Here is a 27945-nt window from a genome sequence, read left to right as displayed (position 1 = left end):
TATCATTCTTATAAAGTTTTCCCCCAACTCTATTTTCTCCATTATTGCAAACATAAAGTCCCAGTTCAAATTGTCAAAAGCTTTCTCTGCATCCGCAAAGAATAATGCTACTTCCTTCTCTGGATGTCTTTCATAATATTCTACAATATTTGCAACAGTTCTAATATTGTCTCTTATTTGCCTTTTAGGGAGAAATCCCACTTGGTCTTCCTTTATGAAATTTATCAAATGTTGTTTAAGTCGTTCTGCCAAAATTCTTGTATATATCTTATAGTCATTATTTAGTAATGAAATTGGTCTATAGTTCTTTACATTCATGACATCTCTATCTTCCTTAGGAATCAAAGAAATTACAGCTTCCTTCCATGTATTTGGTATTTTCCCTTTTATTCTTATCATATTCATCAATTTTTTGAAGTTTCGGTACTAATTCTTCTTTAAAAATTTTAAAAAAAATTGCCATATATCCATTTGGCCAGGTGCTTTTCCAATTTTCATTGCATTAATCGCTGCTTCAATTTCTATTTTTTCAGTTGGATCATTCAAAAATTTTTTTCATATATTCAGTTAAGGGTGCTATTTTAATCTTTTGCAAATACGCTTCCATCCTTTCCTTATTTACTTTAACACCTTTAATAATTTAGCATAGTACTTGAAAAATTCTCTCTTTATTCCTTCTTGATCTACCATCTCTCTTCCATCAACCACAGTTTTATTAATAATTTTACTTCCTCTCTTTTTCTTCAGTTGTCAGGTCAAATACTTTCCAGGTTTATTCGCTCCCTCAAAGGACTTCTGTTGTAATGTTTTCAAATTCCATTTCAATTCCTTATTTAACAAATGTCTCATTTGTGCTTGTAGTATTGTAATCTCCCTTATGATTTTCTTTTTCCCTGGCCTTTTCCTCAGTTCCCCTTCTTTTTTCTTTATTTCATTTTGAATGTCCAACATCTGTTTTTCTTTTGCCCTTTTGCCCTTATTATTTAATGTAATCAATATTCCTCTTATTACGGCTTTATAAGCATCCTACACCATCTTTATCATTTATTTGGAAGGAAGCTTTAGTTTCATTTTCTAGAGATGTCACTAATTCTTTATTTTGTAGTAAATCTTCATTTAAGATGTAAATCTTCATTTAAGATGTTCTCACTTTTTTAGACAATTTTGTAATCCATAATATTGGGTTATGATCTGTACCTATCTTCGGTAAGATCTCTATTTTCTTAGTTATAAGGCCTAAGTCCTTTGTACCCCATAACATGTCAATCCTGGAAAAAGTATTATGTCTTGCTGAAAAAATGTATAATCTCATACTTCACGATTAAATTTTCTCCATATATCTTCCAGGTTTTCTTGTTTAACTAATTCAAAGAAGGATTTTGGCAATTTTCCTTCTTTATTGTTATTTTTTTCCCCCCAGATCTGTCCAATGTATTCTGAATTGTTCCGTTAAAGTCTCCCATAATCATGACCTGGTCATATGTCATAGGGGAGGGATGGTAGCTCAGTGGTAGAGCATCTGCTTGGGAAGCAGAAGGTCCCAGGTTCAATCCCTGGCATCTCCAAAAAAAGGGTCCAGGCAAATAGGTGTGAAAAACCTCAGTTTGAGACCCTGGAGAGCCGCTGCCAGTCTGAGAAGACAATACTGACTTTGATGGACCAAGTGTCTGATTCAGTATAAGGCAGGTTCATATGTTCATATGTCACTTCATCAAGTTGTTTTATAATGTCTTTTAAAAAAATCTTTTGCACCATTTATAAGGTAATAATAATAAGGTTTTTCGCATTTATTATTACTTCTACTGCCACAAATCTTCCATCTTTATCTTTAAATATTATTTTTGGGTCCAATTCTTGTTTAATATAAAAAATCACACCCCTTCTGTTCAGCCAATGAAAAAAATTCCAATCCCAATTGTTTATTCCATAAAAATTTATAATCCTTTTGTTTAATATGAACTTTTTGTAAGCAAATTATATTATAGTTTTGTTTTTTAATCCAATGAAATATTGCCTTTCTTTTTTGTGGTGAATTTAGTCCATTTACATTCCAAGATAGTAATTTATAATCTATCATGGTGCAAATTCTTTATTCTCTTCATAAAATTTACGCAGCTCCTGTGTATTTGTAATTGTAATCCTTCTTCCTTGTAGCTCGAAGCTCAAACCTTCAGGTATTAGCCATCTATATCTCATTCCATTGTCACGTAGTTTTCTGTTAATTTCTTATATGTTCTCCTGTCATTTATCACTTGCCTTGGCAATTCTTTCATTATTCTTACTCTGCTTCCTCCCATTATCAATGTCTTTTCAAAATTTTTATTCAAGATTTTCCCTACCATTTCTTTTGTCATATATCTTATAACCACATCTCTTGGTAAGTTATTTTTCTTGGCATATGATGAATTCACTCTATACATATAATCATACATATTTCTAGTCCCTTCAGGATCTTCCTCCAAGAAATCAGCAATTATTTTTATTACATGTTCTTTTAAGTCTGTCCCTTCTTTTTCAGGTACTCCTCTCAGGCGTATTTGTGTCTCCATCAATTTACAGTCATGTTATTTTTGTTTTACAGGATTGTTATTTTTTCTTGCATTTTTAATAAGGTGGAATCCTGGAGTTTAACTTTCCCTTCTACCTCCTGTATTTTTTTTGACACCACCACTGTTTCATTTCTAAGCTCTTCCATCTCTTTTTTAAAGTCCTCAATATCTTTTTTAAGTTCTTTTTCGCAAGCATTTATCATCTTTTCCACCCCTTTCATCATCCTAGCTTCCATTGCTTCCAACTGATCTTGCATCTTCTCCAATGAGGCAGCCCTTGCACGGGTTACCTTTGACTCTGACATTAAAAAAACAGCAAAAAATTTGATATCACCAAATTAAATTTCAACTATCAGGTTTGATAGATTAGAACTTGCCCTTTCAAATGAGCCTAATTTCGCCGTCCTCTGACCTTCCCAGGCTCAGATATTATTATTTTTTTTAAATTTAGCCTCCCAGTAATGGCCGCCGATGTTTTTCTATGGTAATACAATCCTAGAGTAGGTCCACTTCTTCAATAATTACTTCCTGCTTTGCTTGCCCCAAGTCACGTTCTCACTGGTAACGAAGTCTCACGATACTTGACGTATTTCCTGTGTTGACTGTAGAAACTGCAGATCTCTGATGATGGTGCTTTCACTCCATGACCGCAGGTAGACAAAACAATAAATTCCTTTCCAATTTTTAGCACTGTTCTTAATTTAACAAAGTCCAAAATTCACCTCTTCTCCTCCTCTTCTTCCAAGCTTTCAAACTTTCTCTTTCCCACCTTCTAATATTATTTTATTTCCTTTAAAATAGTCCCAGAATGGTAGATAGCAATCAGTACCTTTTTCTAAGGTTAACCAGATCAACACTGGTCTCGTACAGCATCAGATGTTTAGCAGTCTCTAAGAACATAAGAGAAGCCATGTTAGATCAGGCCAATGGCCCATCCAGTCCAACACTGTCACACAGTGTCAAGTCTGCTTTAACTTTGGTCAGGTCTGCACTCAATCTTTGGTTCAGGAGAGAAGCATCCTGGGTAAAGCCATACTGTATTCCAATGTATTCCAATGCTGCTAGCTTGAACTCTCCTCACCCCCCTTCTTTCCTTTGTTATGTAGTTTTGCTTTGAAATGGGAATATGTGAAAGAGTTTATCGGGCCTTCTCAGGCTGGGCATCGGGGGAGGTTGGAGCCAAGAGACGCTCAAGGCCAAAGCAGGCCTGAGAAAGAAATTGTAACATCAATGTGTGAATGTGCCCTGCATAGTACCCCTCCCTCAAGAATCCCTTTGAAGTACACCTTATATGATTGCATTCTACTGTATGATCTTTAGTCTTTCAATCTCACTGTAGTCGAGAGCCATGATATCAATAAACTAGTTACTTTGTTATCAACAAGGACTCGTTATTGAATCTGCCGACTTGACACACAGTGGCCAAAAAAAATTTCACACACACACACACACTGTGGCTAATAGCCACTAATGGACCTCTGCTCCATATTTTTATCTAACCCCCTCTTGAAGGTGGCTATGCTTGTGGCCACCACCACCTCCTGTGGCAGTGAATTCCACATGTTAATCACCCTTTGGGTGAAGAAGTACTTCCTTTTATCCATTTTAACCTGTCTGCCCAGCAATTTCATTGAATGCCCACGAGTTCTTGTGTTGTGAGAAAGGGAGAAAAGTACTTCTTTCTCTACTTTCTCCATCCCATGCATTATCTTGTAAACCTCTATCATGTCACCCCGCAGTTAACGTTTCTCCAAGCTAAAGAGCCCCAAGCGTTTCAACCTTTCTTCATAGGGAAAGTGTTCCAGCCCTTTAATCATTCTAGTTGCCCTTTTCTGGACTTTCTCCAATGCTATAATATCCTTTTTGAGGTGCGGCAACCAGAACTGCACACAGTACTCCAAATGAAACCGCACCATCGATTTATACAGGGGCATTATGATACTGGCTGGTTTGTTTTCCATTCCCTTCCTAATAATTCGCAGCATGGCGTTGGCCTTTTTTATTGCAAACCCACACTGTCTTGACATTTTCAGTGAGTTATCTACCTTGACCCCAAGATCAAGATCTCGGTCAGTCTCTTGCCAGTTCACACCCATCAACTTGTATTTGTAGCTGGGATTCTTGAAGATTAGGATCTTGTCAAGCTTATGCCAAATAAATGACTCTGTAAGCTTCTGCAGATGATGAATATGCAACTCTTCTCCGGGGATCCCTCAAAGGAGCCCCCCCCCCCCCAGGGACTCCCTTTTAGCCAAGGTAAATCACCTCAAAGTTTCCTGTGCATATCTTGGACTAATCTCTCACTGAGAAAAGTAGGCAGAAGGCAAAAATTTGCCCCTTACTACCCCGAACAGAAGCTCCAGTCTGCCCCCCTTAGAGAGGCAGGTCAGCTCAGCATTCTCCAAATCCCGGAAGTCCCACAAGTTTTATTATTTTTAATTGGGGGTTGCCTTTCATGGTGTAACATCCACTTCTGATGTACTGTCAGCTGTTTCACCTGCTTTTTGTAGAAAGGCATTACATCATTTTGGAATAAATGGGAGATAACATTTTCATCCCCCTTTTCTTTTTTGGTAGAACTCTGTATCCTCAAAGTTTGTCCTCCATAAGGCTTTGCTACCAGCATAACTTTGAATGACAGGGCTCCCCTCATACTCGCATTTGGAGATTATGCAAAAAAAATCTCTGGAGGAACCAAAACCCCACAGAACTCACCTCACAGACCCAGCACCAAGCGACAAATAATGCCAGCAAACGCAGTAGGAGAGCCTGGCAGTGGCACAAAAACAACACCACAAAAGAAAATGGTGGCAGAAAACTCTGTCAAAAAGAAAGATGCTCAAGACGACCCTATAACCACCAAAGTATTACAAAAAATTATAAAAGACTCTTTGCAGAACATGTAAAGCTCTATACTGACAAAAATCGACACTACTCTCAACAAAAAAATTCAACCGATAACAGACCAACCAAAAATCTATCAAAGTACAAAAGCAAGAGGTTCAAGTGAAGCAGTAATGACTCTAGGAATGACTTTTCAAATGGAAAACCAGCAACTACAAAAATAAATACAGGACCTAAGGGACAGGGTCATAATATTAGAAATGCAAGCTCGTTCCCATCACCTGAAGTTTAGAAATTCAAAGAAGCAGACACATTATTGCAAAATATGAGTATCTGGCTAGCTCAAATCCTTCATATGGAACAGGATGTATACCCTACCCTATTGAAAGTCCATCATATAGGAGCACCTAATAACCCTCAGAGAGAGCTACCCAGGGACATTCTGGTAGTGTTTGCAGATACGAGACAAAGAACACTGATTCTTAATAAGTCAAGAGAGATGGGATACCTCTTTTTCCAAGCTATCAGAATACAAGTATTTCTGAATTTACCCACTGAAGCATTGACAACAAGGAAAAAATTCAAACATGTCACTACAAAACTGAGAGAAGCACACATCCCATACAGATGGACCATACCCGCAAAGTTGATGATGTACAGAAATGTACGCTATTTCACAACAGATGAAGACTCTGGGACCGGACTCTTACAAGCATTAAAGCTGGAGAAAGTCACAGAGCAGAGCAGAAAATCAGCTAAAAGAAAATTATCACTAACTGAAACCCCAGAAAAAGACCATACATAAGAACGATGTGCAAAAGCTGGCAAAGTGTCACAACACTAACCGCAAAATATTGTTAAGTATGCTATGATTAGAAATGTCTGAGATTTTTGTTATAATCATTTGAGTTATTCAACTGTGGGCAGGGGGAAGGAGGGGAGACATGAAAGGGATAGTAAGCTCCTACCAAAAAGTTGGTACAGAATTAAAGCAATCAATTTAGGTTGAAAAACAAAGGCCACAGAGAAGGCCAATTGGGAGGGTAAGGGGGAAGTAGGGTGTGAAAATCAGTTTTATAAGTTTGCATAGAAAGATAATATTTAGTGCCAGTCTATAGTATATGTTTTGTAGTTTAGTTAAGAGCACAAGGCAGTTAAAGGTAATTTAGAGTAGTGTAGGCAACAGTAAATTATTTATTTATTACATTAAATTTCTCTTAGGATAGTGAACAAAGTAGGATAAGGTAGTAAATAAATTAGAGCATAGGCTAGTGTTTAGAATATTAGCATGAGGTAAAAATGCATCTTAGAAAAGTAGGTTTTTAACTTAATTCATAAGAAAGTGTTGTATCTTATAAGTGCATAGAGTGTCTGAAAGTGTAAGAATGGTTACTGTATGGTCATGGAACGTTAGAGGACTGAATAACAGTATTAAAAGAAGGAGAATTACAGGATACATACTAAAACATAAACCACACATCCTCCTCTTGCAGGAAATTCACCATAAGGATGCTTCCAAAAAATTACTCTCCACAAATTGGTATACATCACAATATTCATCTCCAGGTACATCTAAATCCAGAGGCACAGCTATACTAATAGCCAAATCAATCAGATTTGAACTATTACCTGAGCTTACTGATTCTTAAGGCAGATTTCATTTCATTAAGGGTAAATTAGAAGGGGAACTTATGACAATTGAATCAGTTTATGTCCCAAACACGAATCAGGTTCAATTTCTTAAAGAAACTTTAGACATATTGAAAAACGTCCAAGAAGGAGAAATACTTCTGGGAGGGGACTTCAGCTACATCCTAAACAAATTCTGGGACAGATCCAATTTTAAAAGGAAAAAAAAAATCAGACTGATTCCCCAACTGACCTATCTTATGTATTTCAAAAAGCAGGTTTACATGGTATATGGAGATTAAAACATCCCAGAGAAAGGGACTATTCTTATTTTTTGGATAGATTCAATTCCTTTACAAGAATTGACTACTTTTTAACTTCTGCTTCCCTTATCAAACAAGTCAAGGAGGTTAACATAGAGCAGAAATCCTGGTCGGATCATTCCCCATTCTCTTGTGCATTCCATTTTTCGACTCAAACAATCCAAGAAAAAAGATGATCTCTAGATAAATCAATTTTATTGAAAATGGATATTAAAGAACAGATAGCAAAAATTTTAAATTATTTTAAAAATAACAAAATTGAAGATACATCAGTCCAAAATACTTGAAAGCGGTTATTAGAGAGCCACTAATGGCAATTTTGGCCTACCTGAAAAAAGAAAAAAAATGAGAAAATCAAATTACTGCAGGAAAACATCAGTAAACTAGAAATTTCCCACAAAAGATCAGGAAGTAAAAAAATGTTTAAGAAACTACAAGCTGAAAGAAAAATTTTAGAATCATTACTAACTTCCAAAATACAAAAGGATTTATTATACACAAAACAATTATATTGGCTTAAATCCCCTAGGCAAATTGAATATTAGCTTGGGAAATAAAAGAAAAATCAAATGCCAGGCTAATTCATGCTATCAAAACACAGACAGGAAAAACTCACAAATACAGGTCAAATTATTCAAGAATTACATCGATTTTTTACTAAGTTATATACCTCTCAAAATTTGCCATAAGAAAAAATAGCAGAATTTTTTCAAAAACATAAGATTATATGTAACTTTACGAATACACACAGAAAGGCACTAGAAAATCGAGTAAGTTCAAAAGAAATACTAGAGGCAATGTCACAATTTTTAAAACAAGGTACAGATGGTTTCCCACCAAAATTCCTAAAACTATTCAAAAATGAACTGGCAGGCCCCTTTGAAACATTATGTAAAAAAATCTTCGAAACAGGAAACTCCACAAATCATAGTTACAATCCAAAACTATCTTAATTCCAAAACCCAATAAAGACTCTTGCTCACCTTCATCCTACAGACCCATAACTTTACTTAATGCTGATGGTAAGCTATTTACAAAAATCTTAGCAAATCGTTGAAACTAATTCTACAAGACTACATTAAGCCCGACCAAACAGGGTTTTTGTCTCATAGAAATCTAATTGATAATACCAGATGATTAATCAGTCTAATTACCCATTGTGAAGCAAAAAATTAAAAAGCTGTGATATTATCATTAAATATCAATAAAGCTTTTGATAGCGTAGATATTACATACCTGAAAGCAGTATTCAAACTGATGGGCTTTGGAAACAATTTTTAAAAGTCTGTTAATGCTCTGTATGCCAATCCAGTAACCAAATTAAAAATCAATAATTCAACTTCAGATTGGCTTTCGTTACAAAGGGGAATAAGACAGGGATGCCCATTATCCCCGTTATTATTTATTACCCCCCTGGAGCCATTAGCTGAATTAATAAGATTACAGGAAGAAATTCAAGGAATACAAGTAGGAAAAACAAAGCATAAGGTAGGCCTGTATGCAGATGATGTAGTCTTATTGTCACGCTCTGGGTACCTCTCCCGGTCTCCCGGCGCCGCCGGCGCCCCTCCCGGGCACTCTGGGGCATTCCCCGGAGGTCTCAGAAACAGGGGTGGGAGCCAGGTTACTTCACCGCAGGCCCCCGTTCCCCTCCTGGCCGTGCTGCAGCTCCTGTCCCTCTCTCGCGCGAGGCAGCCTCAATAAGCACCGGCCAGCTTCCTCCCCGACCTCCTCCTTCCCTCCCTTTATCCCCCCGTCTCAGTCCTCCCCCTTCCTGGGTTCTGCCCCTCTCTGGCTCCTCCCCCCTTCAAAGCCCCAGACACCCGGGAGAGGCGAGCCGGGGCTGGGCTGCCTGGGCGTGCCTCGGGCGTCTCGGACTTCTGCAGCGTTCTGGGGTGTGGCGTCTCTCGCCACCATGGGTCAGGAGGCTCTCCTCCTCTCTGCCCAGTGCTGGGCTCAGCTTCTCCCTCCTGCTCCCCGACGTCTCACTCTGGCCAGGCTCCTCGGACCCGGAGACGGGCGCGTTGGCTGAGAGGCGCCGTTCGGGCGGCTGTTGGCACTCCGTCAGCCCAGGTGAGGGGTGGGGCCACTGCAGGGGCTTGGGAAGGTGTGGGAGGTTCTCGGGGCGGGGGCCGGGAGTGGCTGGCAGGCACCGGGGGGTCCCCCTTGCGTAGTCCTCGCCCGGGCTGGGCGGGACACTTATTTTTAACTAACCCACCAGAATCAATTCCAGCACTGCAACATCATTTTCAGCAATTCACTGAAATTTCTGGCCTGTCTTTTAATAATCAAAAATCTATACTGCATCCAATAAACTTGGATCCCTCACTTATAGAAATTATAATAGCTCAGTACCCATATAGTCTGGCCACTAAACCATGGAGGTATTTAGGAATTTTTATAACACCTAAATCAGCAGACTTACTGGCAGCAAATTATATGCAGTTACAAAAAACATTTTTTAAACAACTCAATAAATAGAATGCTAAAACAAACCCGTGGCTAGAACAGATTCATATAATAAAAGCTTTTATTCTCCCTAAATATTTATTCCTATTTAGAGCCCTACCAATACACATAAAAAATGATGGCCTATGGAATTGGCAAAGTAAATTAAATCACTTTTCCTGGCAATTCAAAAAAGCTAGAGTTAACTCCAAGACACTTACCAGAACTTCACACAGAGGTGGAATAGATCTGCCAAATATAAAGACACACTATGAAGCAGCAATTCTTGGGAATCTTATTACAGCAGCAACAGCTGCAAATCCTCCAGAATGGGCTGGTATTGAAACAGCCCATTGGTATTGAAATCTTTTATATGACCTGTTGTGGAACACAGATCTAATTAAAAATATAACAAACAAAAAATTTAACCTACTAGAACATGGCATCGTAGAAGGCCAAAATTAGCCCCAGACATCTCAAGCCGAGCCTCATTTACTTATCATAAGTGGTTTCCCCCAGGCCACAACTCTAGTGTATTTGAAAAGTGGAAATCAGCTGACATTACTTGGTTAGCTGAGTTATGGGAAAAGGACAAAATACTAGACAAAGCTAAGATAGAACAAATTCTCAAAGCACCCATCCATTGGTATATTGCCTAAACACAGAGCAGATAAAACAAACACATAAATGGGACCTAAACCCATTTAAGCAAGTATTACAACAGGATAGAGAACAACAACCATGACTGATCACGGTGCTTTACAATATCTTTAATGAACTAGACAAGAAAGAATTTAAATCTGGCAAATCAATTAACTGAGGCAGACTGGATTAACATCTGGTCATCACCTAGCTTTACATCAAAGATTACAAAAGTAAAACTACAATCAATAAAATTGATTACACAATGGTACTTAACCAAATCTATACAACATCGTTTTGACTCATCTAGTTAACCCCATATTGCCTGAGAAATTGTGGTCAAATAGCTACTTACCTGCATGTCTGGTGGTCATGTCTGACTACTCAACAATTTTTATCACACATTTTTATCACAATCAACGAGATACTACAAAGTCGGGGGAGGATCTCCACACCAGGGATCCCCTGCCATCAACTGGGAATTGGCAACCCTATTACTGGTCTAGAAATTCCAATATCGGGTGGGAGGAGAGTGTTTGGAACATTTTGTTTTCAATTAATTTCCAACATTGTTCAGTAGTCCATGAATCTACTGATTTGGGCACCTATTTTAGATTCCGTATTCTCAGTATATTCTCTTGTAGCAATGTTATGTCTGTTGCAACAAAAATAAGGGAGTTAGTAAAAATGTATCACAATAGTAAAAGATCATTACAAAATATGCTAAAATTGATGGTAAAAATTAAGCATTCCAGGTACAAACAAATTAATTATGTACATATATATGAGTCATATCAGTCAGATGTATCACATTAAAACAAAAACAGCATTTGGGGGCTCTTCTCCCAGAAACCTAGTTTGAATTTTCTTTGCTGTAACTGCAAATATTGCAATCTTATAAGGAATATTTATCTTTATCAGATAGTAGATAAACAGTTATATTTTGTGACCAGCCAGTACACCAGAGAGAAGGCAAAAATTTCCCTCTTGGGCCCTTGCTGATTTCTCCAAGCCTTCCATTCTGCCAGTGTTGCCTAGGCCTGGGTTCCAGTATCTCAATTGCTAAGCAGTCCCAGAAGGCAGTCAGAATCTCTCAAGATCTCAACTGGCGTGGTTTTTTTGTGTGGGGGGGGAGGGCGCGGGGTTTAACCTACCCTCCTTTTATAATTAGTTTCATCTTTTTAGATTTTTCTGCAAGCCGGAGTGGGGGGGTAGAAGTCATCCCACTCCCATTCTGGGTCCATGTTAAGAACTGAAAGATGCTATAAGAAATTATTTGGACATCATAGTGTCCAAAACACTCTTGCCATTTTACTTCTTTTTATTTATATTGTTTTGAATTCGTTTTCACAGTTCCATAGATTCATTTTTTCGAGATTTTATTCTTCCACTGAAAACTTTTCCATGTTAGTGCCACTAATAGAATGACCATTCAATCCAAATAAAAAGCTTTTCCATGTTAGTGCCACTAATAGAATGACCATTCAATCCAAATAATCCTCTTTCATAATTCTGTTCCCTCTAACCCTGGTTTGTAAATTCTCTTTGTTTAATGCAGTTCTCAGGTCCATGCAGTTAGTATCCTGCCCCTTCTATTAGAAGAATGTCATAGTTTCAAAATATGCTTACCTCCCACAAGGTTTTTATAACAGGAAAAGAAAATGCATTGTAAATCAACTATCTAGAAAAAAAGGGAACAATTAAAGTGCAAAGGCTAGAAGGGGCAGGTTGCACTCTTTCAGTCAATTAAAGCCACTTATATCTTTTGGAAAGTATGTAAAAAGATACAATGGCAGATTCTTCCAATCATATAAAACAAGTGGGAAACCAACAAGGATTTGAGGGGAGAACTCCACTTTCCCCTGGAGCTTTCTCCCTACATTATTTCCTCTTTTCTATTTCTTGACAGCACTCACATCCTCTCCCTTCCTTCTCTCCTTCTTACCCACCGACTGATCTACTTTTTATCTCCCCATCTTCATTTATAGTTATTTACTTTGTTTATACCCCATATTTCTCCTCAAGTAACTTACATCATCCTCTCCTCCATTTTATCTTCAAAACAACCTTGTGTGACTGGCCCAAGGTCACTAGGTGAACTTCCATAGCAGAGTAGGCATTTGAACCTACATCTCCTGGATCCTAGGCTGAAACTTTAACCCAGGGTATCAAACATGCAGCCCAGGGGCCAAATCAGGCCCCCAGAGGGCTTCTGTCAGGCTCCTGAGCAACTGGCTGTTGTCTGCTTCCTTTTCCCTCTCTTTTACTTCCATCTGCATCACAGCTTGCATTGCTGGGCTTGCTCAATCACACAAGAGCTACAGAGCAAAGCCTCTGTTTTCTCCATTGGCTGAGACTCCTCCCTTGGGGAGAAAGGGGGGAGGGAATAGCTTGCTTTGCCAACTCTCTCAATCACACAGCAGAGCTTCTGAGCCAAGCCTCTCTTCCTTCTGTTGGCTGAGGCTCCTCTCCCTCCTAGTTCCCTGGAGAAAGAAGGAAAGAGCCAGAGCTTCCTTTGCCCAGTTCCGTGGATTGTACAGGAGAGATACAAAAAAAGCACCTTTAAGACCAATGAGTGCTAATATTTTAAGCATGTTTTAAGTTTTGTTTTAAAAAATCTTTAATTGTGTTTGTCTGTGTCCTTTATAAAGTTTATATCTCTGCTACCTAATCTTAGCCCGACATGGCCCAGCCTCATTTATGTCAGATTTGGCCCTCATAACAAAGGTCTCATTTATGTCAGATTTGGCCCTCACAACAAATGAGTTCAACACTACTGCTCTAACCACTACATCACACTGGCTTTTGTGGGGTGGCTGCTTATTGAACAGTGGCAAGAAACCATCCCTGGGTGAGTCATGCAAGTCTTGTGTCAGCAAGTCATACAGTGTACCCAGCTCCAGGAAATTTCCCTCAAAGGCCAAAAAAGCCCTGCCCCCTCTCCTGCCTTTTACTGACAGAAATCAAGGTTTAAAGGCTGGTGATACTGTTGTGGTTGAATAGCAGTGATGACTATGGGTCCCCCCCCCTTTTCTTTAGATTTCAGATATTTCCGCAAACCTGAGACCAATGCAGTTCCTGTCTCCAGTTTCTGGAATGAGATATTTACAGATTTGGCCATGTTAAAAATTAGATCTAGTGATGATGGTAAACTACTCTTCAGACTGCCAGGAAGGAAATCACTCTAGCCTCATGTTGTTATTAGTAGTAGTAGTTAACTTCCTCAACCTGATTTCATTAAGAAATGAAGACAAAGGATGATGACATGAGAAACAATTACAACTCTTAATGCAGGGAATTTTAAACTGAGCCTTCTTTTCTAATTGACTGATTGATAATGGATACTCAGGACCAATCTACACCTTAGTTGTAGGATATCATGACATTTTCTATCATAGTAGAAAGGAACTGGGTAGAAGGAACTTTAAACTAGAGCTGCAGAGCAGGAGTAGATTGAAAAGCTAATCCTTGTTCCCTGATAGAAATTCCTCCACTGAACTGCTGTTACTGATTGTAAATAAAAAAGACAAGTACAATATGGCTGATTGCAGACCAGCACTTTGGGTCGACTCAGAGATGCCTCTGAAGTCGACCCCCAAAAAACGGCCAGATGGCAACATCTGCCACCTGCCCCCATCCCGCACTTACCCCGTCCTGAAAGACGCTGCAACCACCTCAAAAAGGAACCACTTGGAAAGTGGTCCCTTTTCGCTGGGGTGGCTCTGAGGTGGTGGCCGGCCATCTGGAAGGCCAGAGAGCGCCTTATGAGCGTCTGGGGAGCCATGATCGGGACATATGAGCATTCCAGACACTCCCCGGCCACCCAAGACCCACCCCTTCCTCCAGTGCCGTCCGGAAGCTCCGGGGCAGTCTTCTTCTAGGCAGCTTTCTTCGGGGCAGCTGCAAGCCGCCCCGAACTGGCCATCTGTTATCAGCCTATGTGTACTTCACACATACTGAATACTGCAACTCAGTAGCTTAGAGCGCAGCAACCTCTGTTGGGGAAACAGCATGGAAGGAAAGGTTAACCCTCCCCCAGTCCATTGCTGTAAACCCAAATATCTCCTCACCCTACCACTACTTTTTAACATTAGCAACAAATGTTGTAAGAGCCAATCACTAGCCTCCCATATAGAGTTTTGCAGACTGAAGCATTAAAGCTACTATGTGAAGAAACCCAGACAGAGACTGGGAAAGGTCTATTAGCCATTATTGTAAAGTGTATCTTCATTATAATTTTGGCAGAAATTCAACTCTGTATGGCTGTGATAATCTTCCATTAGTGCTATTCAAAAATATTTATCATAGATAACTTGAAAGGTGCTTATATGAAGTACTCACTACCGTTGATCTGATGAAACCATTAGGCTATAGCACAGCTCTGTGATGATTCACATGATTTTTTTGGGGGGGGGGGGCTCTCGTTGATTAAGTAGTCACAAATTCAACATCCTTTTGTACATTAGTCCAAGTTAATTATTCCTACAATGAGGAAGGAACACAGTCTTGAAGAGCTTTGCTTTTTATGAACTCTGAAATGTAGTAGTGTTTTTTTTAAAGTGCTGTGGAATGTCTGTGTCAGCTGAAATGATCTTTGCCTACTAAAATCAACTACTAGTAGGGTACTGCTTGGCTATAAAGGCCACCGGACAAAGTTCCAGTGGGATGATCATTTTTGGGGCTGGCCACCCCAACTGAAATGGACGAAAACCACTGCCAGCCTTGGGTTGGTGGGTACTGCAAGGGGGCAGGCATTCCGACCACTGCAAACCAGCATCTCATGCCCTACAAAAAGCAGTTGAGCCACGTGGAAACTGTGACAAGTCTGCTCCTTCCTTTCCCCCTCCACCGGGGGGGGGGAGGGTTGGGGCCCTATCCAGGGCCTTTTTTGCCTTGCAGTCTACCCCTGACAGCTACTTAAGCTGCAGACTGACTTTAAGTTTCTGGTCACATAAGACTTTATTATTTATGCATGATGTGGGGAAAAATAACTTCTACACAAATCCATTACGCCATTGGTATTCTCATAGTGAAATAGGAAAACAGATCTTTTTTGCTTTTCAGAAGAAACTATCACAGTAAACGATTCAAGCTGAATGTGTTTTCTCCCCATCATAAATATGTAGCTGAATTAAAATTGTATTAAAAATTATCCCCCTCCTCATGAAGCACTGAATCACCCAGGCACCTTCCATCTTTCTTCCTTTTGGGGGTGATTTTCCAGTAATCTAAGAATCCTCTGTCATTTATTTGACAAAGGAAAAAGCAAAAACAGTGGAGAAAGGACGAAACCTTTTGTCTTCCATATACCAGGTCCTTATGAAAAGGGAGAAAAGCAACCTTAGTCATCATTCCTAAATTGTAAATCCCTTCAGAGCTTCACTAGCATCTTTCTGAGTTCTTCTAAAACCATTAGCATCATTTATTAGTGTCTTAATAGGCTAGTGTTAAGCTGACAGGCTATTCTTATGGCTACTTATATTTTAGTGAAAATATGTTTAATTCCCTCCAACAACTCAGAATGGGCAAAAACTGAAAATATAAAGTACACACCAAACTCTTCATTTTGATATGGATTGCTTTTAGTTCTGTTGCTACACACAGTTGTGAAGGCAGTGCATAATGTCCTGGGAAATTATTTGTCCTTATTAGTATATTTGAACTGTGTGCCACAGAGATATAAGCCCTCAACTGATTCTTGGAGGACTTTTGCTATGTGAGCTGCATATTTTCTATTAGTGTAAATAAGAGATCATATCTGTTGCCCAGCTTCTTCTGCTTTTATTTTCCCCATTTTATATACCCCCCTGTGTTAGGCAATGTTTTGTTCACCCATTCCATTCCACACACCACTGCTATCCTTTAATGTTTACTGCAACCGTTTTATCTGCATTGTCCCTTTTAGAAACTTGGGTTATAATGGGGGGGGGGGGTTCAACATTGTGCTTCAAGTTAAAAATAGGGTTTTTGTTGACACACAATAACAGAATGCAGGAATATGAGCACCAATAAAGCAGACTGGAAACCTGAAGGATGCCAGTGGATGGGAAAGAATGAATCTATTGGCCTCGGTTTGAGATTTCTGTTATACTTATGGTTCAATTCTACTTTCACCTTATCTCTTTTGACTCCTCCTACTAGCATATACTAAGAACCAAGGGGACATTGCAACTCAGGGTTGGTTTATTGGACTGATGTGTGCCATCGCTCTTCTGGTCCTGATTTTGCTGATAGTTTGCTTCATTAAGAGAAGCAGAGGAGGGAAATATCCAGGTAAGAGAAAAGCAGTCTCTTAGGATAAGTGTTTGTTTTAAGTATTTAATTCTGCATCTAATTAGATCTTAAGATCTTAGCTGTAGCCTTCCCACTAGAAGGATTTATACTTCTGTGTTTTGAACATCTGTGGCACTAAAAAGAAATAATCTCATTAGAAGCAAGACAAGTAGGATTTCTTGCCAGATAGAAGGTAATGCTACAGATCCCATTACCTTTGTTAAGACTTGACCCCACATTTGCTCAATATGTTTGCTCCTTCAGTGCATTCAATAGAACTTTTTCAAGAAAGAATTTATCTGAGTACATTTTCTGCCTCTTTAGAAAGGCAGTGTTTTGCAATACACTAGCTATGGTTACACTTAAAAGTCCTTCATGTAACTTCTCCCCCCCCCACACACACACACACAAAAAGGAACATGCATTGTAAAGAGCATTGTGATGGATGTAAGGCAAAGGCATGACTTCTCCCAGTCTTTCATCTCCTTACAACATCAACAGGAAGAACTAAAAATCAAGGGTGGGGACACTAGAGTACATATGAGGGTTTCTGCCTGCTTTGACAAGCAGTATATGCATAATACAAGAGCAGGTAACTGGCAATCATATGGTTTAGAAGGAAATAACAAGACTTGCCTTTTCTTTGTAAGAGACATTTGAAATTTACCTCTTTTCTGATTTTGTCCATTTGCTTAAGGCATTTTTGTATTGTTTTCACTGAGCCTTTTGCCAAAACTGCAACCATATTTATGTGTCAATGCAGAACATATCCTAGAGAAAGGGTAATTTGAAAAGGAATACGTACAACAGTAGAAAAGTGCTACATGGTTCCAGGATGAACCTATTAGATTCTCTATCTGGCCACCATGTTTAGATAGGAATACCTTTGTTTTTTCAGTTACCTGTTTCAGGGAAACACTGGAGAATTTTTGTAATGAAATGCTTAAATACCTTTACAAAGATAAAGAATTTGCATATCATTTTAAACAGTTTATTAGAAGCTCCATTAATAATACCAAGGTTTACTCTTCATAATCTATAATAATCACTCTTTAATTATAACTTCCATGCTATAGTTTCCTCTGGTACTACCAAATCTCTTTCCCTCCCCAACCCTGGAATGTTAATAGGTAAAAGTATAGGCTTTTTAAGGACTTCATTGAAACAATACTGGAATAAAAGTGATTATAATAAGGCAAATGGACTTGCTGTATAACTCTTTGAGCTCATGGAACAGTTTTCTAGTAATTAAAGTACAAGTGCCAACTGTATCACATGACCATTTGCTTATTCCAGTTTATTTCCAATGTTTAACAAACGTAACAATTTTGAGTCTTACAGTCACAGAAAAAAAACAAGTTGTAATAAATATTGAAGTGACAGCAGGCAGGACTTTAAATGGGCTTGAGCTAGAATTCTGCTTGACCTGGGATTTATATGCATCGCATTTATCCACTGGCCCATGGTTAATTTTTTTCTTGTCTCTTTAATAAAATCATTCCATGTTATGTGCATCAATACTTAAAAACATGAACCATTCAGTAGCTTTACAAGTATATTTGCCACAGCTCTGTTTTATATAAGTCATGCTCAGACTTCCAGATCAGTTACTGTTCTTACTTCAGATCCTTCTCATGTGGTTTCCTCCATAAAAATGCAAAAACAATTAAATACATAGCTTGAAAATAAGGCCTATAAAATCATTTTCTATGTGTGTAATTGTTTGCCTGTGTCTTCACAGTGCGAGAAAATAAAGATGTGCCCCTGGACCCTGATGACCAGAAGGTAGATAACGGATCATTTGATTACAGGTAGGTTCCTTCTTAGCATGTTTAACAAACATGTGTGTCCTACCTCTCACTTGCTCCTTTGTTGATTCAAAAGTCATCATATACTACCATCTCATAAATCTACATTTTCAGCTGCCTCCTGTCCCTACTGCTTCAAGATGTCTGCAAAGGACCATAAAGGGCTAATCTTATTAAATCATAGGACTTGTTCCCTAGACCTATTTGATTTCAGACTGTAGGTACAGAATTTCGATTTTAGAATTTTTCCTCCCTTTATAATCTCCCTGCCCATGGAAAAAATAGCATATCAACAGAAAGGTTTCTAACCTTGTTGGAGCAGATGGGGGGGGGGGGGGAAGGCATGAGAAGTCCTTCCTCAGCAGCCTGCAAGAGTATCACCACAGGGACCACATCACATGATTTATTTAGATGTACAAACCAACTGAATTATCTTAAAAATTAAATATTCTCTTTAAATTTGAAAGGATAACATGTCTTTACTGAGGACTAAATTCTTTCTTAAAGTGGATTTTGCTTCAGTGGAAGCCACAATATCAGATAAGAAAGCACAATACAAATGCTATGGTACTGACACTTTGTGGGTCTATCATGTGTACCCAAATTAGAGTGTTCAGTAACATTTGTCTCCATATTCAATAAAGGGGCAACCCAACATTTCTCTGATTAGACCTAAAAACAAAATTAAAAAATCCTGTACTTTCAAAAAGCATTCTGAAAAATTCCAGACATTCCTCACTAAGGACCATAACAGACAACTCCTGTGTAGATTTACTCCACTGAATTCTCTGGATGTCTACTGGAGTAACTCTGCATAGGGTTGCACTGTAAGCAACATAACTGATTTTGTCAATAGCCTCTATGCAGCCTAGCAAACCCACTTAATAGACATTTATAATTGTTGACCTTGTTTCATTGCTACCACTACCCCCAGACCTAATGATATCCTTTTAAGGACAGCAGCCACTTTTATCTTAGCTTCCCAAAGCAAGCTGTTTTCTTTGGCTGTTCACAGATGGGTCCTGCGTTCATGGTTTGCATTTGTTTCCCCATTGCTTCCAAGGAATGGAAACAGGTAACACTGTTAGCATTTGCTAAATTGATTGTGTTTTGTTACTATAAATGACTTAGAGCAAACCTGCTCTTTGGTACATCAGGACCTTGTTCTGCAGTGTTACACACACAAAAAAGCCAAGGTATTCAAAACTCACAAGATAATTTGCTCAGTTAACTGTGGATTTAAATTCGGGCCATGTGTTCACAGAATTACTAGGTAAGCAAAAGAAATATAATTAAACATCAAGTGAGATCTGGTCTCATGAATACCAAGTTGCTGAAACAGTTCCCTACAGCAATTTGAAGGAAGCACAACATGTAAGTCTTGCAACATAAAGCCATATGATCAAAAGTTAAATGACTGGATTGTTTGAGGATTGAGCTTGTTTAGCATTTTTGTGATCACTGTATTCCAATAGTGACTGTTTTCCTCAAAAGGATATATTAGCCATTTAGGACACTTTTTAACACTCTGATTTGTTGCTCTGTAAACTGTAATCATTCTCTTATGTGCACACATAAATAAGGAATTGCAAGTGCTTTTCTCATGCTCTTCTAAAATGTTTTAAAGCAGTGATCTTCAATACATGGCTTATGACTTTCAGAGGGGATGCAGAGCATTAGGGCTGTTTCATATGATACTAAATCCTTGTGGCATAGTATCACATGTGTGTTGGGAGTTCTGTGTTTCCCAAGTGCACATGGTTCCAATTTACATTGGGACCATGGCAAGCATGGAGAAGGGACTTAAGCTTCCTTCCTATACACACTACTGTTTTTCCAACTTGAAATGTTGAGGATAGGAGGCTGAAGCCTCTTTTCCAAATGTGTCATGGTTCTAACCTAAAATGGGCCCATGCACATTGGAAGGTCTCATTTGCTTGGTCACAAGCACTTATAGATTCACCATGTTTAGGCTCTTTGGAAGGGCCTATTATTAATGCACAAGCATAGAGACCAAAGGTGCACCAAGCTTCTGGGGTTTTTTGCGTGCACACTAAGCAGAGCAACCGGATGGCTAGGCAAAATTAGCATTGAAGGGTACTCCATTTTTTATGGGAAAATTCTGAGATACTTCTCTCAAGCTTTTTCTTGCTTGTCTTCCCTCCCCTGGCCATTCCATATGCTCTGTCAGTCAGTCCTCCAATTTTCTACATATAAGCAAAATGTTCCTTTGCTGTTTCCCTCTTCCTACATCTCAGTCACCCAACATCACCATCAGATGGTCATGTAGTGGTCCACATGCATTTGTGGCATGGAGCCTCTTCCCACTGATGACTACATAACTGGCCCCTCATGTCACATGACTACCTGCCATGTGCTTGCAGTTCAATCCTATACTGCTGCCTGGATATTAGCAAAGATTAAAAGAACAGCATGCTCTTTTATCAGGCTTTTATTCCATTATGTCCTTGTTTAGTAAATGTGTGAATGGCCAGTTCTAATCTATGTACATGATGGGAAGAAAAGAAGTATAATCTATAAAGAATGAGTTAAATATACTAATTTAAATTCCAAACAGTATAGCATCAGAAGCATTGCGAATGGTTCTGTTATTTTTCAAAAGGATTGCTTAAGTGCTCATGAAAATAAATAATATAGCTATATTGTTGACTACTTTAGTAGAAAAAACCCAGCAGGAACTCATTTGCATATTAGGCCACACACCCCGATGTCACCATTGTTTCACACAGGGCTTTTTTAAAGAAAAGGCCCATCAGAAATTTGTTTGCATATTAGGCCAGCCCCTGATGCCAAGCTTCCTGTGAGTTCCTCTCAAGAAAAGCCCTGGTGTTTCCTCTGTGAGCTACTGTACAAGTTTACACAGAGAAATGACAAATCCCTCAAGTGTCCAGAAATGAAGATGAACTTGAATACTTAACACAGAGATAGGGCAGGGTGATTAAGATATGCAGTCATTGATATTATTTCTTTCCAGTCTCCACGCTTTACTGTACCAACTGTCTGACTGGCTTACTGGGATATGTGAGGAGGGGAGGGAATCTGCCTGGGTAAACCAGAACTTGGATGTTAGACCAGACCGTTGTAATCTGAAAGGTGAACAGGATCTGAGCTGACATGCTTTCTTTATTGGTTTACTTTCTTCCTTCACAGAAGCATGCCTGATATGCTCTCATCATACCCTTCACATCCTTGGTGCCCTGTGCATGCAGAATTCCAATCTCTGTAGCTATAATTAAGAGTTGCTGTCACTTCTTTCTTTTCTGCTGACAGAATAATGGTGTCCTCATGCAAAGGCTAAACTAAGTCAGTTTGAAACCATTATCCTTAGATAGCATTTTGTTCCCATAACTATGCCTTCCTGTACCGACTGATTGGTTTTCAGAGGGAAAGAGGAGGGTAGGGTGCCTAACAGGATAAAACAAAACTAGAATACTAAAACACTAAGATAATCGTTCTACTCAAATTTGCTGCTGCCTGCATTATTGGGCTCCAGATCAGCCTAATATAGGAGGCAGCAGGACGAAACTTCCAAAATACAAATCAGTGGTGTTTCTATAGAGCATGGCAATAATAAGTGTGGGAGGTTTGACTGGGAAGTTGGCAATTGATTGCTAAAAATCAGGAGCACTTGCTCACAACTAAAACACTATTACCTAGTGATCTCAGGAAAGTAGCTTCACATGAACACAGATGATTTTGTTGCATGGGGCCATTTGTGCTACTATTTCATGATACCAGAAAATACTTTGAAGGTAGAACTGCTCTCAGCCAGTTTTCTGATATTTCTAGTTGATAATAGGATTCCTATTCATGATGGTGACCTTAAGCAACCTCAGATTTTGTTCTGTACTCATTACAGTCAGTACTGAAGGAGTGAAAGCATGTTTCATACCTTTTTACTATAGTAAGGCAATTTTCTGTCAGAAAATATGCCCGTTATAATCTGTGAATAATAGCACTAATGTATCATTATATCACTGCAGAGTGAGTGTGTGTCCCATCCTATCAAAGGTGAGCTATAAATGAAGTGAATAAAAAAATGTAGCCCACTCATGTAGGGAAATACAAAATGCAGCCCTCTCATGTGCACAGGTGTTCATTTGCAATCCTTGCTAAGTGGGAACCAAACACCTCCCTTCTCTGAAGTCAGTTTTTCAAATCAATGCTTAATTTGCTTCAAATTCCCAAAATAGCATGACAGACCCGCAGGCATTCAGACCCAGTGGCTTTTCAGCTGCCTTTCACTGGTACATAGTACAAGGCAATGCAGGCTGGCAGCTCTGCTTAACAGCTACTACTATCCTGTGAGCCCTTCACTGCATAGCTTAGAAGATATCACCTCTACTTTCCCTTTAAATGGTTCATCCAGAAATAATTTACTCATAATATACATATTTTGATGTATGAGGGGGTTTTATGTGTACACAACAATATGTGAGTATTCTTCAGGTGCTGACTTCCCTTGGTATAATGAAGTGGTAGTCCTCTTAGGAAAAAAAAAAGTGGTGTTTTTGAACACTACCCCCTGAAATGCATACCTCACCATTTTGCTCTCTGATCAGGCTCTTTCTGCTTCTCTCTCTGTTTTATTCCCATTCTTCCTTCTCCTTTTCACCTTGTCTTTCTACATGGACCATGAAGGTCTCTTGAAAGGTAGGACTGTGGATTGCCCCAAAGTCTGGCACTCACAGCTTTTTTCTTTCAGCAGTTCCATCACTAAAACACACCTTACTTTCTGCCCTCTCCCCTTCCCTGCCTCTTCACCACCAGCCTTCATCTAACACCATTAAATAATCATTTTTGTATCCCTTACCTTGAGATTTGGGGCACCCTTTGTCCAATGAGTTGCATTCTGCCTGCAGATTGGGAACCATTGCCACAACCAATTGAATTATCATGGCCTTCAACTTCATCCTTTTTTCTGTGACTAATCCTTATATTATGCAATGACTGCCATCTGCTAGTTGCACAACTGAGGTTGGATTACTCACATGAAAAGGGGACTTCTGGATTGGGATTTTGATCCATTCCAGTTTCTCAGGTAAGTTACTTGTATGTTACGCTCCTGAAAAACTAGATTCACCTGATTTCAGATGCTGTGCTGCAAAATTGGGGGTGGGGGGCAAAGCTGGCAGTTCTGGAAGGTTTTATGTCAATTCAGAGTGAAGGTTCTGTGCAAACGTTTCACTGGCAAGATATCCGCTCTGACATATGCAACTCTTGAACATGATGCCTCTAAACCAGTTTAAACTTGAGCTTCCTTTATTTAATATTTTCAGAAAAGCAGCAAATATTCAATTTTAACAATGTTTGTATGTGAAAGACCATATGTACTCACCTAATGGACTAACTGCACCAAAATCCAGTGGTTGGTCCACAATCCAGAGAGCAACATTAGGTGTGATGGGCTTATACATGCCGAAAAGAGCTTCTGACACTTTTAACAGCGGTTCTCTGTGAAAAGCAGTATGAGGTGCTGCTGCTTGGGGGGTGGGGAGTGAGGGGGGAAATGAATTCTAAAGTCCCATGGTTATGTGGTTCTCTGGACTGTAGCCTGTGGAAGATCAACACCAACAGAAGTATTTACTAGTCTAACTGGATTGGGGATTGGGGGCACATTCTGGTTTTATGACTCCCTAAATATTGAAAAAAATTGATTTCAGACAAACATTCCTTGGTTTTGCCATTCTTGTCTTGTGCCTCTTTGCACTAACAAATAATGCAACTATTTATTTTATCCTAATAGTTCCTCTTAGTTTTGAGTGAATTCCTTACAAAAGCCGCTGGTTATGAAATTAACATGCATGGTTGTATTAAGAACCCAGGTTAAACCATGATTGCCAAACATAAGTTTTATGTTTTTGCTGGAGAGACCAAACTAAAATTCTAGAGGTGTAATCACCACCACCTCTTTCAAAAAAACAAGGGAGGTAACATTATAAATGAAACTTGTGTAACACAAGTGACCTGGAACAGCCACCCACTGATAGCAACAGATGGCTGGCTGGAAAGAGTTAAAGGGGGATGCTTCTTTTACATGGTCCATAACTGCTCTATGACACTTGCTATTACAAGAGGCACTGATTGCCAAGCATATTAATGGGTGAAAGAATGTGAGGACACAAAAGTTCATGAACATCTCCAATGTGTATAATACCTAAAGGGCCACCATATGTAGTTAGTGAGCTTTTTGTCTTTGGTTGTTCAGGCCTTCCAAGGAATATAAGGGAAGGAATGAGGCACAGTTTGAACACTCTGGCATTGTTCCTATGCCTGCTGTATGTGACCACCTAATAATGCTTGTATTGGCCACTATCAGGCAAGATAAAGGGATTGTTTATCTACTAAGTCTGTTCTTTTGGCAAAACACTGTTCTGTGGAATGGTGGTGACGGGACAGATCCTGTAATGATATTATTCAGTGCTGACTAGGATAAAAAGTTAGCTTCATAGCAGTGGCAAAGGAAGATAAATATCTACATTAATGTAGAGCAAAAGGAAGACGACCATTGAGCCAGGGGCACCCATCTGTATCTATATACACATACAAATACCCCTGCTTTAATTATCGGACAAAAAAAAATCCTGTTAGGTTAACCCAAAGCATTTCCTAGACCATCTCTCTTGCTAGCTAGATTTCTTTGGGGAGTTCACAGGAGCATATGGTGAAAATGGTCATCCCTTGTATTGTTAATTGCCTCTGATCATGGAAGTCACAGTTTAGCCACAATGGCTATAACCATTGATAAGCTTGTACCTTGAATTTGCCTTCGCCTTTTTAAAAGCTACAGGATTGTTAACCTAGCCTCTTAAATTCAGTAAGTATGCATTCAATATTGCCAACTATCTTGAGGGTTAACAACAATACTGAAAAGAAGATATCTAGTAGTATGTATGGAGTTATTGGTGTGATACAATGTGTGTAGTTGCATGTTTTTTAAAGTCCATGTTTCAGAAAGAATATTGAAATAACCAGTTTAGTAAACCTGCAAATTTGTAAGCAGGTCCATATCATTTTTAAAAGTTGCACAGGTATAAGAATAAATTTAAAGGTCAAAACAGCATTTAAACATCTATGTCCCATTTGGATCTAACTCAGCAGTGACTACTATCTCTCTAGCCTCCTGCCAAAAGAGCACTTGGTGCCAGCAAAGGCACTTCAGTACGGCTTCTACCATAACACTGCTTTGAAGAAGGAATTTGATTCTTCCTAATTTATTTAGATAATTTGGAAATAATCAAGTTCCATACCTAAATATATTAAAGCAGTTACTGCAAAGATCTTACCAGATAATGTGCCATAAGACACCTGGAATTCTATTTCCTCAGAATCTCCAGCACTGTTTTAACTACTTTTGAATAAAATTGCAGGTGGATGACCCCTTTCACAAGTTTAAGGTTTTATACTGCTCCTTTGAAACCATCCATGCCGTTCTACTGATGGCACTTATTTTCCTTTTGATGCTAGTGATGAAGACAACAAGCCATTACAAGGCAGTCAGACCTCATTAGATGGCACGATAAAGCAACAAGAAAGTGATGACAGCTTGGTGGACTATGGTGAAGGCGGTGAAGGGCAGTTCAATGAGGATGGCTCCTTTATTGGCCAGTACACAGTCAAGAAGGACAAAGAAGAGACAGAAGGCAATGAAAGCTCAGAAGCTACATCACCAGTTAATGCTATCTACTCCCTGGCATAATGCAACATCACTGAAACAGGAACAGCTTAATGATACATAGTTGATGTGGGTCAGCAAAGTCACCAATGGTAACAGTAGGACAACAAAGACCAAACACAAAACCAGACCAGGTGGTCACCAGCGCCATGATCTCTTTAGGAAACAAAGCAAATAACATCAAAAGACAAGCTGCTGAGGTGATCGTACTGCAGCTGAAATCTGAGCTGACCCACAGGAAATCAGCAGGAGAGCAGGATGCACAGATTCTATGCCCCAGGCTTCAGAACTTGGACTGAAATAAACATCCCTCTATACCCCCATATTTACTTTGTGAGATAATGCAACTCCTTTCATTAATAATGCACATGGCTGAGATTTTTTTAAAGGATTCAAAGTTGCTGTCAAAGGGGGGGAGGATACCCAAACATGGGGAAAATCTGAAGTGAGGATGGGGGAGATGATAGCAGGGCCTCATAGGCTAACAATAGCATGAAACCACATTGAAGAAGCAATTAGCTATTGGTAAAAATGACCAGCTGTTTTATAAACAGGAAACCTTCTGGTGATTCATTTCTGTTGGATGTCATTTCAACCAAGCCTTAGCTTATAAACCTCACTAAGCAAGTTGTATGGCACTTGTTCTTATATGAAAAAATGGTATTGCATTTGGCTTCAGTATGGAAGCCATGTGCAGGGCAATGGGGTGGCAGGGTGGATGGTGCATTGACCAAAATTGTCTCGGATTTCAGCACTATAATTCAAATATGGGTTCTGATGTAAGTGCCATTGTGAAGTTTCACTTTCCCCATGCTACTTGTCGTTGTGTTTTTCAAAGAAAGAGCTGAATGGAAACAGTTGCATCTTACTGCTAATCAAGGGCAGAATTGGTGGATTCTGAATAACCACTGTGGGCAGGGAGGTTGATCTCTTTCTTTTTTCTAAAAGCAGTCAGTGCTCCCTCCACAGACACATGGTGTTAACTACCATCCCATAAACCTTTATGTCTCAGGAAAGGGAGGATGTGTGGTTTCCTACTGCTAAAAAGATGGTACCTACTAAGAATTCACTAACCTGACATTGGCCCTGCCAGTAGTTTTTGTGAAAACAGCTGGGATTCCCTGTCCTTAACTATGTTCAATGCAAAAGTACATGTGCACTCAGAACCAATCTGAACTAGTCCATCTTTCTATCATTTTATGGTAAAATCTACACTTCACCGTTTGCAGGGGCCTCTTATTCTCTTGCAAACATGCACACCCACTCACTTCAGTCAGTTAGCCTAAAGAAGGCCTTTGCAGTACTAAATAAGCAGCAGCATGGAGCTCACACTATCTTGTTAGTTACACACACAAGGCACTCAAGTCAAGCTAACATGTTAACACCCAGTAAACCTGTTTTCCTCAGATACAGATTCTGTTGTTACACTGTTCTTCCATATATGCCTTAAACAGCTTCATGCTTTCCCTGAAGCTTAATAAACTATGAATATTTACCCATAGATTTAAGCCCCTGGTGTGATAATCTGTAATCTGTCCATGTAGTACACATAAGGAGGCTTCTGCAGCTTGCCAAGCAGACAGAGCATGGATCCTAGTAGAAGGTAGAGTTTTATAGACTACACAGTGTTCAGTGCACTACAGTATATGTTCTCTTTGTTCACTGCATTGAAGTTAGCAAAACAGAGTTTGGAAGCCTATAGCCAGGTTCACAGCTGTAAACTGATGGCATTT

At 39.2% G+C, this 27945-nt stretch overlaps 1 protein-coding gene across 26 annotated transcripts in view; it reads left to right on the top strand.

Moving 5' to 3' along the window:
- NFASC (neurofascin) overlaps positions 1 to 27713 on the top strand; it is a 351530-nt gene extending 323817 nt beyond the window's left edge. For all 26 annotated transcript variants that reach the window (XM_060231340.1, XM_060231335.1, XM_060231339.1 and 23 more), the window contains 3 exons: positions 16577 to 16708; positions 18450 to 18519; positions 26005 to 27713. In XM_060231340.1, the coding sequence (XP_060087323.1) occupies positions 16577 to 16708; positions 18450 to 18519; positions 26005 to 26236 (434 nt within the window). In that variant the 3' untranslated portion in view covers positions 26237 to 27713. The remainder of the gene's footprint in view (positions 1 to 16576; positions 16709 to 18449; positions 18520 to 26004) is intronic.
- The last annotated feature ends 232 nt before the right edge of the window (positions 27714 to 27945 follow it).

The sequence above is a fragment of the Heteronotia binoei genome, chromosome 2 (assembly GCF_032191835.1).
Source record: "Heteronotia binoei isolate CCM8104 ecotype False Entrance Well chromosome 2, APGP_CSIRO_Hbin_v1, whole genome shotgun sequence".
Lineage (NCBI taxonomy): Eukaryota > Metazoa > Chordata > Lepidosauria > Squamata > Gekkonidae > Heteronotia > Heteronotia binoei.
Note: the sequence above shows the minus strand (reverse complement) of the source record. Positions and strands in the feature narration are given on the sequence as shown.